Here is a 9,818-nt window from a genome sequence, read left to right as displayed (position 1 = left end):
CTGCAGCTCTTGGAGCCCTGCTATGGATCACAGAACCCAGGACAACGCTGGCCAAAGACAGAAACCCGAGTTCCTGCCTGATTCTGCCAGTTCTGAGCATCCTGCCTGATTACCTGAAGAAGCAGGAACAGCTCGTTCCTTCCTCCAGAGTGCCTCGCTGTCGGAGCGCTGCCAGCAGCGCTCTCCGGGCTGTGCTGGCCCCACGGCCACCCCTTCCATCAGCCCGCTGTGCCACCAGGCACGGAGCCAGCAGGAGGGACGGCAGCTCGCTGCCGGGTTATCACCCCCGCTTGGGGGATCTCGGGGTGGGCACAGAGGGGCAGCGGAGCGGCTGCCCGGGCTGCCCTTGCCGGGCGGGGCAGAGCACAGCGGGCAATGAATGCGCCACTGGCGATGCCAGCCCGGGCACACACACACACACACACCGCGCTGCTGCTCCGCTGTGCTGCTCCTGCCGATCCCTCTCTCCTCTACCGCTTCTCTCCTTTTCCCCTTTATATTTTTAATTTTTTTTTCCCCAAACCTTTGTGGAACAGACGCCCTCTCCTTGCCCCAGTTGGAGCTGCAGTAGAATGAAAAGGAGGGGGGGGTGGGAAGGAGGGAGGAGAGGAGGGAAAAAAACCCTCTTTTGGTTGAGGTTTTCCTGTTACTATCACTGTAGCGTTTATTTAGCCAATCTCCTAACTATGACGTGAGGAAGGCAGGAATCATGGCTCGCTCATAATATTTAACACACCCACTGAAAGCTGGAGCCGCAGAGCTACTAGTCCAACCAGTCTCCAGAATTCAGTGTAGCTGAAAGAGGTTTTCACTCTGCACCTGCCAAAGATCTCCCCCCCTTTTCCTTCTCTCCCCCCTTCTCTCTTCCATTCTCTCGCTCTTTAAAAGAAAGATCTGTAAGACCCAGCAGAGATCAAAGACCTCTTCGCTAAAAAGAACCTCTACTGATTTTTATTAGTTTCTTTCCTCTAATCCTTCCTTCTCCCCCCTCTTTTTTTTTTTTTTTTTTCTGTGCCATATTTAACCTTTATGTTGCAGTTGTGCCATCAGACAGTTTTGCAGCCAAAAAAAACCAACCCAAGCCAAAGCACAAGCCCAGCTCGGATACAGCAGCCACCCAGACTCGATCTCAGTTGAACTTACTAATCTCTCCCAAGCACTGGACGCGATGGATGAAGAAACTGGAACCGCTCTAAGAAAATGATTTTCCAGCCAATGTTCTTAAAGAGTCTGAGAGAAGAGAGGGAGCGAGAGCGAGCGGGGAGCGCTTCTGCTGCATCACTGCTCAAATCCAAGGGAAAGGAGTCTGCGTTTCCAGCACAGCCAAATATTATGGATGATTTTTTTTCTTCTGTCGCCTTTCTGCACAGGTTTTCTTAATATTTTTCTTTCCCCCCTCCTCCTCCCCATTTTTTTTTAAATTTTATTTAATCAGCGCCTGTGTCTGATGCCGGTTTCTCTCCGAGAGCCAGTTTTCCCTGTTTGTTGTGATCCCTGTAATAAAAAGAGGGAGAAATCGTGAACAGATGGCTTTCTATATTACCATGCCGCTGGCATTGTTTTCCTGTTGATTTTAAAGGCTCGGTCCGGAGCTCCTTTTTCTTTTTTTTTTTAAATTTTTTTTCCCCTTTTATATTTTTTTTCCCTCCCCCTCCCAAGTTCTTGATGATACTGAGACATGAGGACCTATCGGGTTTAGCCTGTTTATTTCCCGGCGCCTATGGAGGTAACTTTATTGACTTGATCGCTCGCTTCCCGACCCGGGGGGGCTCTGTCCGCCGCCTCCCCTCCCTCCCCCTCCCCCGGTAATTCATCAGCCGCCCCGGCCATGAAAATGCTCCTGGTCCGCAAGTTCCGGGTGCTCATCCTGATGGTTTTCCTCGTCGCCTGCACCATGCACATCATGATCGACCTGCTGCCGCGCCTGGAGCGCCGCGGCCCCGAGAGCCGCCCGGGCTGCTCCTGCCCGCCGCCCGCCGCCGCGCCGCCCCGCGCCGCCGCGCCGCGCTGGCCCAGCAAGCACACGCTGCGGATCCTGCAGGACTTCAGCGCCGAGCCGGCCTCCAACCTCTCGTCGCAGTCGCGGGAGGCGGCGGCGGAGCGGGCGGCGGGCGGTGCGGGCGGCGCGGGCGGCGGGGGCGCGGCGGCGGCGGCGGCGGGGAGGGCGCGGCGCTTGATCGGCCCCGGGGCGCCGCGCCCGCCGCCCCCCGCCGGCAACGCCGCCCCGCTGGCCGCGCTCTTCGAGCACCCGCTGTACCGCGCCGCCCTGCCCCCGCTGGCCGACGGCGACCTCCTCTTCAATGTCAACAGCGACATCAGGTTCAACCCGCGGGCGGCCGAGCAGCCCGAGTGGTGAGTGGGACCGCGGGTGCGGACGTGGCGTGTCCCCCTTCCGTGGGAATGCGGGATTTAGGGTGTCGTGGCTTTAGGAAGTGGGCAGAGGGGTGAACGGAGCGTTTCGGGGTCACCGGGAAAAATAGCAACCGTTCACATGCTCGCCTGGTTGTGTTCCTTGGGAAAATAAATGCTCCAAAATACAGAATAAGCACAGAGCGTTTCGGGGTCACCGGGAAAAAGAGCAACCCTTCACATGCTCGTCCGGTCCTGTTCCTTCGGAAAATAAATGCCCCAAAATACAGAATAAACACGGGAGCACGGCAGCGCTGGAGCTCTGAGGCCAAGGGGTCGGTCTGCCCCATCTGCAGCTGCAGCCAGGGAAGATGCTGCCAGAACGGTGTGAGGAAGAGGGTGAGCTCGCAGCGAGCCTTCCTCTCCAGCACCTTCCCAGTCTCCCACCCAGAGGTGAAGGGGCTGAGCAGTGAGGCCAGACAGTAATACATTAACTTTTGTCCAAAGCAGGCTCGAGTGCCACAAAGGCATTCATGCTGGCAGGTATTTCCGCTTTCAGGGTCTGATCTGGGCTACATTTTTCATCCTCAATTAATTCCCAGTGCCCTGCACCTCCGCTGCTCTCAAGCCTTCAAAGCAGTCAGTTGCCTCTGTGAATCGTATGCCCTGTTGGCTCCTAAGAAATGCTGAGAAATTCAATGACTGAAAAATCAAAAGGGTTGTCTAATACAACAGCACCCTCTTCCAAGCACACTGACATTGTAATGTTTAAACAGCTGCATTGTACCGTGCAAAAGCTCTGTCAAGCTGCAGAGCAGCCAGCATGATCTAAACCTTTAGAAAGAGAGGATAAATAATTCTGATTTCCGCCCTATGAGCATGTGAATTGTCCAGGCCCGTTCCATCTAATAATCCTAACTGACTGTGAAAGGAAATAACCTGGAAAGTTTTGGGTTCTCTGAAAGAAAAAGAAAGAAAACAAAAAAAAAAATGTCACAAATGCCTGAACATCTGGAGATGACTGTAAACACAGAGAACTCTGGATCAAAATATGGGTTAGTCTGTTCAGTAGGCGAAGAGTGAAATCAACATGATATCCACAATGCAGCTGCCTGTTGTACATATTTTCCTTAGTGGCTGCAGCCAAGATTCACAGAACCAAAGTGAATTTCAGAAGGTAGTGATAATTTTAGTTAATTCTTTGCTGTAGTTGGTTCCTGCTGCTCGGGAAGGGGCAAGATCAGCCAATTCTTCTTTAGCAGTCAGTTCAGAGTGATGCAGCTTCTCTCATTCTCCCTCTTTAAGAAGGAGCAGGGAGGGGTGCATTGGGCACCACAGCTCATGTTCTGCTGAAATCTTGGTTTTCTGCCCCATGTCCCCAGTTAAATAAAGGTTCAGGATGATGCTGATATTTGAGTCAGACCTGTAAAAGCTGTGTGCAGCATAATGTAACCTAAACACAAGGTAAAACTTGAGCTCTGTGTTTCTGCTATGGAAGAGCCTCTGCCAATGCTCAGTGATGCCTCTCTGAATTTTGACTTTCATGGGTGTTAAGTCAGGCAGGATGAGGGGAAGTGGGAATCCATCTCCCCACTGGTCCCAGGTGAGAGAAGGCTCCTGGTGCAGGGAGGAACCCGGGATCTCTCTCCCTTCTGCAGTGCTTTGCCTTTCCTAAGTTGTCACATTTTGAAGCCCTGTTTCTTGATGAGTGCTACAGACTGTAACATTATTTCTTTCTCCTCAACTTTGGGTTTTTCTCTTGTTCTTTTTTTTCTTTTTTTTTTTGTTGGTGGTAGGCAAAATGAAGATCATCATGAAGAATTTTTACCAACTGGAGAGACCTCCATAGACTCCTACCCAAACTGGTTAAAATTCCACATTGGCATTAATCGGTACGAGCTGTATTCCAGACATAATCCTGCAATTGAGGCTTTACTGCAAGACCTTGTCTCCCAAAAGATAACCAGTGTTGGTATGTTTGGATATATGCTATTTTTTTATCATTATTTGCTCTTTGTTCAGGATCTCACTGCTGTTTGAGTATTAATATTTTGCATGGCTTCTCTCCAGCATCCCTGCAACTTTGCTTTCCGACTTCCCTGCTCATTTTCCCTGTTAAACAAAAAGAGATAATTCCAGCTCTGTATTACCTGAATAATTGCCAAGTCTGCCAGCAAGGCAAACCCCATTTGTGTCAGAGATCCTTTAGTCACGACCAGGCTGAAAGTGCCCTCTTCAGTTATTTAAAATAAATACGCTGACAAAAAAAAAAAAAAAAAGGGAGGGGGGGGATGGCAGGAAGCAGACAGCAGCTAGATTTGTATTTCTGGCTGATTATTATTATTTAAAAGGCTGTGGCTGGCAGCCCTGTCTTGCCAGGGGAGGAGAGGCTGCCCTGCAGTGGCTGCGGTGGCACCGCGGGCTCTGCGGCTGCAGGAGCTGCAGCTTCCCCAGGCATGGCAGGCAGCTCCAGGCAGGGCAGCCTCCTGATGAGCAGAGCTCAGATCTGTTTGCTCTGCCTCTCAATCCTCAACAGGGATGTGCCCATGTCAGCCTGTGGCTCTGGTTAAACAAGGTGACACCGTTCGGGGCTTTTCTGCAGGGTTGTTTAATGGCACCGTGTGTCTTCTTGAATTTAGCTACGTAGCTGCACAGGGGAAGAAATGTCACAACCTCAGATGAAAGCCCTGGGATACTAAACAAGTGCACACCCCGTGGTTTCCAGAGGCAGGGAGTTGCAGCACAGGCAGTGGTTTCCATCCAGCAGGCAGAAAATGGAGTTACTTGTGCTGACCACAAAGTTGCAAAGTCCCTTTCAGAGGGATGAAATAGCAGGAGCTCTGTGAAAGTGCTGATGGTGTGCTGGCACCGTGGGATGAGGTCAGCAGGTCTTTAACCCTGCAAGGCAAAAATTCCCCTGGCTTCAGCAGGAAATGGTCTGGGCAAGAATAGCTCAAGCAGCCCTAAGGTTTACAGTTTCCATTGTGTGAATCACAGCAGCTGCTGAGCAGGAATAAAGGAGATCCTTGGTCATCAGCAGTGGGCTGATTTAGCTGGTTGGGATGGAGTAGGTGTAAAGTGCAGGATGCCACAGGAGACCTTCATCCCAGTGAATCTTGGCTGTGCTCAGTGCATTGCTCTGCTGCAGCAGCCCTTTGAATAAAGCACTTTGTGGTACCCAGTGCCATCCCACATGCTGGATTCAAGGGTCCAGTGGACTTGCAGCTCAGGAAAGAGGACAAACATGGGCTTGTTTATTAACCTGTGATGGTTTTCTCTCTCCAAAAGTCTGGATCAGGTTCATTAGGGGGTCATGTTTGCCCATTAAGCTACGTGTTTTCCCTTCCCCAGCTCAGAGGTGACACTGCAGGTAGCAGCTGACTGTCCATACTCTTTTGTTCTGCGCTGGAGGGTGATGAGGGCACTGTATGGACACAACCTGGGTGGTTTTCCCCCAGACACAGCCCTCACCTTTCCTGACCTTGCACCTCAATACCCACCAGTTTTTGGAATATTAGTGGTACATGCAAATGGGGATTGAGCCAGCCCTTGGTAACATGTGAGTGTACATTGTTCCTTGGGCACATCCACTGGGGAGGGACAGATGCAGCCTGTGCCCGTCCCTGTCCCCACACAGAGCAGTGCCCAGGCTGTCCCCAGAGGGCAGAGGTGATGCCAACAGAGCCATCCCCTGAGGTTTGCACAAAGAGCACTGTCTGCAGCAGTTTGTACCACATGGCTGCTGAGTATTGATCTTTGCTCACCTCCCCAGCAGTCCAGAGCTCAGCTGCACTGTCTGTGCAGGAGGAGAGGTCTGCAGCAAACCCAGCAGTGCTCGAGCCATGGAGTCTGTCCATCCTGCAGAGCAGGGGGTGGCTGAGGTGGATTAGGGACATGGAAGCTGGAAAAAAGGGAGGTACGAGTAAAAATAGTAGTTTAGTGCTTACTCTTCATTTGATCTTCTGGACTTGGTGTTCACTTGTGCTTCTGGACACGTGGCTTCACCTCTCCCTGCTTCAGCTGGCCCAGCAGCAAAGAGTTACTATCATAAAAAATGGGAGTGAGATGCTGACCCTGGTGATGACAGTGGGTTTCTGCCATTGGCTTCCCTTGGGCCATGATTTCACCTAATGTGTCATACAGATGTACCATGGGCTTTCCATTAATTCTGATCTTGATGGAGCTTTCTGATCAATGGGGGGAAAGGGCCATGGGAGCACAGAGGAAGATTTATGGTTGGTATTAGCAAGTCCCTTTGGGATTGTCTCTGTTAATGTTTGAACAAGGCTCTTAAGAGCATGGTAGGGCCTCTTATGCCTCTAACAAAAACACAGAGCCATGGTTTCTAGCAATGAATCAGGATAATTTCCATAAATTAAACCACGAGGTGTATTTGGTGGTGTTGTTGGCCACTATGGGAACGGACAGAGAATGATTCCTACAAATAAATCCCAGTCTAAAATCAAGTATATGGAAATGGAAGGGGACTTTTGCCAATATGGAGATGCCAGGATCTGAATTTTGGTGTTAGCATACACTGAGTTTTGGTGTTAGCATACTCTGCCTGACCCTCTGGGGGTCCAGGAGCTTTGTCAGCTTGCAAAGAAATAAAGAGCATATTGCTAATATGCTTTTTAAATTATTTTTTGCACAATGCAACTTCTCTTATGTTGCAAATTCTTTGGATGTTTAAAAATACATGTTTTAAAGTAATTCCTGCCAGTTTTCAGCTTTACTGCAGAGCAGCAGAGGGATTCAAAAGCATGTAAGCTGATTAATAAAGAGTAATATATTTGACCAAAGGACATTTATAGGGCTGTTATATTCTTTGCATATTCCTGCTTATCTTCTAATTAGCCTTGGTGGTTTTTTTTTCCTTATGGTCAATTTTTGCTGGGTTGTTTTTTTTTTTCTTTTCTAGGCAGCTGGAAAGATGTCAAGTTAGGAGTATAAAATAAATTGAAACCTTGATAATGCCTGGTCTTCAGGCTCCTTTTAGCAAGCAGGACAATTAAATATACAGGGTTACATGCATTAGGTGAAATGGGATATAGCTTTATCCAGTTTCTTCCCAGTGTTCAGATTTACTTTGGCTCTAATAGAATTAGATGATTTGCCTGATACCTGCAGTAATTAGATCCAAACTGCAGCAGAGCAGCATTCTTGGCCACGCTGTGATTTCTCTGCTCACCCTGCATTATTCATGGGTGGGAGTGGGGAGCAGGCTGATCCCCCACATCTGCCAGCACCACTCACACCACTCTGCCGTGTGCCGTGGGGTTTTAAAATGAAAACGGTGACAGGAGCAATTCCCAGGAGCAGGGAGCACCAAGGTGACATTTCCTTGATGTTGAAGTTTAAATGGAACAAATCCCTGGATGGGAGGGAGCATCCCATCCCATGCCATGCCATGCAGCTCCCACAGTGACACCTAGAGCTGGCCCGGGAAAGGACAGGGTTACCCAGGCCTGGGCTGGGATTGTTTCTGTGCCCTGAATCTATATATACACATATTTCCTATTCATTTCGTTCAGCATAAAGGGATAGCTCTTAATTTGATTTAATTCACCGAAAATTTCCTCTTGCCATAAATAGGAGCCTAGAGAGAATTGTTTTTCCACTGAGTACTGAAGCCTGGCTTTCAGAAGCACAGGCAATTGCACATTTCCTTTGCCTTTCATAGCTGCTTATTGCATGCATAAATAACCATAGTTAGCTATTTTCTTGCATATTTACAAGATGTCTGTGCATAATTGTGGCAGCACTATCAGCAGTTTAGCACCAGCTCTGGCATGGGGCATTGAAGGGGCACTGTGGACTTGATCTTGCTGTCCAGAGGAGATTTTTATAGACTTTGTAATTCCTCTGAGGAGCTAGGACTTTTTTTTTTTTTTATTCTTTTTTGATTCTTTAATTCTGTGGTTGTAAAGAGAGCTGACTACCTGGCTGAGGTAATTTGTGAATCTGTGATGCCTTCAGTTTGTGCAGGCAGTAATTAGAAAGCAAGTGTGTGAGATTACTCACACTGGGAATAAAAGCTGCAATTACCTGAGGTGGACTCTGCTTCAAGGAAGGGAAAGAAAAGAGAAAAGGGAATGACAAGACTCTAAATATTGAACATAAATTCTGGCTCTAAAGAAAATCGTGAGCATCTCATCCAAAGGAAAGGAAGAAGGGCTTTTGAGAACTTGTGAGAAACAATGAAATGTAGCATCTTTGATTTACTGCTTAGGGAAACAATGAATCTGCCAGAGTCAACAGATTGATTTAATGTACAATTTCAGATGAAAGGAGGGGACTTAAAATGTACAGCAAAGCCGTAGAATAATTTCACAGATCTCTTCCCCTGCAGAAATCTTTTACTTTCTCCACTAAAAGTCCAAAAAGCTTTAAAAAAAAAAAAAAAAAAAAAACAAACAAACAAAAAAAAAAAAACAACAAGTTAGCAGAATTGGCTGAGCATGGACAAACTAAGAGATGATGAGGGCTTGAATTTATTTTTAAATATGTTCTTTACAGCTTGTACAGGGCCATGTCTCCAGCCTGGGGCAGAGCATTGCTTGTTAAAGTCAATCAACATGTTTATGTTAGATTTAAGCTTCATCTATAAATAGGAATCCAAAATGGATCTGAGCATCCTCTGTTTCAGATGTTAACTGCATCCCAGGCTGTGACTGCATCTCACCTCTCAGGCATTAGCTCTGCATAATTAAATACATTTTGAAACGTTTGTTGGATGCTGACCAAAAGAATCAGGAAAAGTTCAGAGATCCTGTTGGTACTCTCTCTCTCAACCAGAAAACCATGTGGTTTGGACAGGCTGGTAGCATCAGGGCTGCCATGGAGCAAAACAGAGGAGTTGGAAAGCCAGAAATGGAAATGGAGTGGGGATTTTTGCAGGTTGATCCAAAGTCTGCCAGAGAAAACAGAAGGAATCCCCCCAATCTCACTAATCTTTGGACAAGACTCTAATCTCAAACATTCAAGCAAAAAGATATCTCAGGGAATTTTTTGCAAAGCCTCCTGAAGTTAGGAAGATTTCCGATCACACCCTAGAGCTCTTACACTGGGTTAACAGGAAAGGTTAATGCTGCTTTCCATTTCCTTCTATTTGGAGGGAAAAGAGAGGCTTTGAATTGCCTGAAGATGAAAAGTAATGATGGCATTGGGATTTGTTTTTAGCAGTGTGCCAGTACATCCAGGAGCTGTGTGAGACTTGATTTGAAGTACCTGCTGTGAGCTAGCAGGTTTATAAAGCCTTTTCAGAGCTGTTTGTGACCTATGGTGTTACAGTATATTAAAATACTTCAAAAAAAAAAAAAAAGTTGAATTTAGAGTGTGACTAGTGGTTCCTTTGGAGCCAGCACAGCCTTGTGTTGCGAGGCTTTTGTAAAAATCCCTGGAGCTGCTGATCACAGATGTGACAGACTGCAGTGGTGCAGCACCCTGCACTCCTTGGAGAATGGGAT

General features: G+C 48.0%; 1 protein-coding gene across 1 annotated transcript in view; it reads left to right on the top strand.

Moving 5' to 3' along the window:
* Positions 1–684: 684 nt before the first annotated feature.
* Positions 685–9,818, top strand: part of FAM20C (FAM20C golgi associated secretory pathway kinase) — a 55,436-nt gene continuing 46,302 nt past the window's right edge. The window contains exons 1-2 of the mRNA XM_005487458.3: positions 685–2,352; positions 4,146–4,321. Of these exons, the coding sequence (XP_005487515.3) occupies positions 1,829–2,352; positions 4,146–4,321 (700 nt within the window). The 5' untranslated portion in view covers positions 685–1,828. The remainder of the gene's footprint in view (positions 2,353–4,145; positions 4,322–9,818) is intronic.

Source organism: Zonotrichia albicollis, chromosome 16, assembly GCF_047830755.1.
Source record: "Zonotrichia albicollis isolate bZonAlb1 chromosome 16, bZonAlb1.hap1, whole genome shotgun sequence".
In the NCBI taxonomy this organism is placed as follows: Eukaryota; Metazoa; Chordata; class Aves; order Passeriformes; family Passerellidae; genus Zonotrichia; species Zonotrichia albicollis.
Note: the sequence above shows the minus strand (reverse complement) of the source record. Positions and strands in the feature narration are given on the sequence as shown.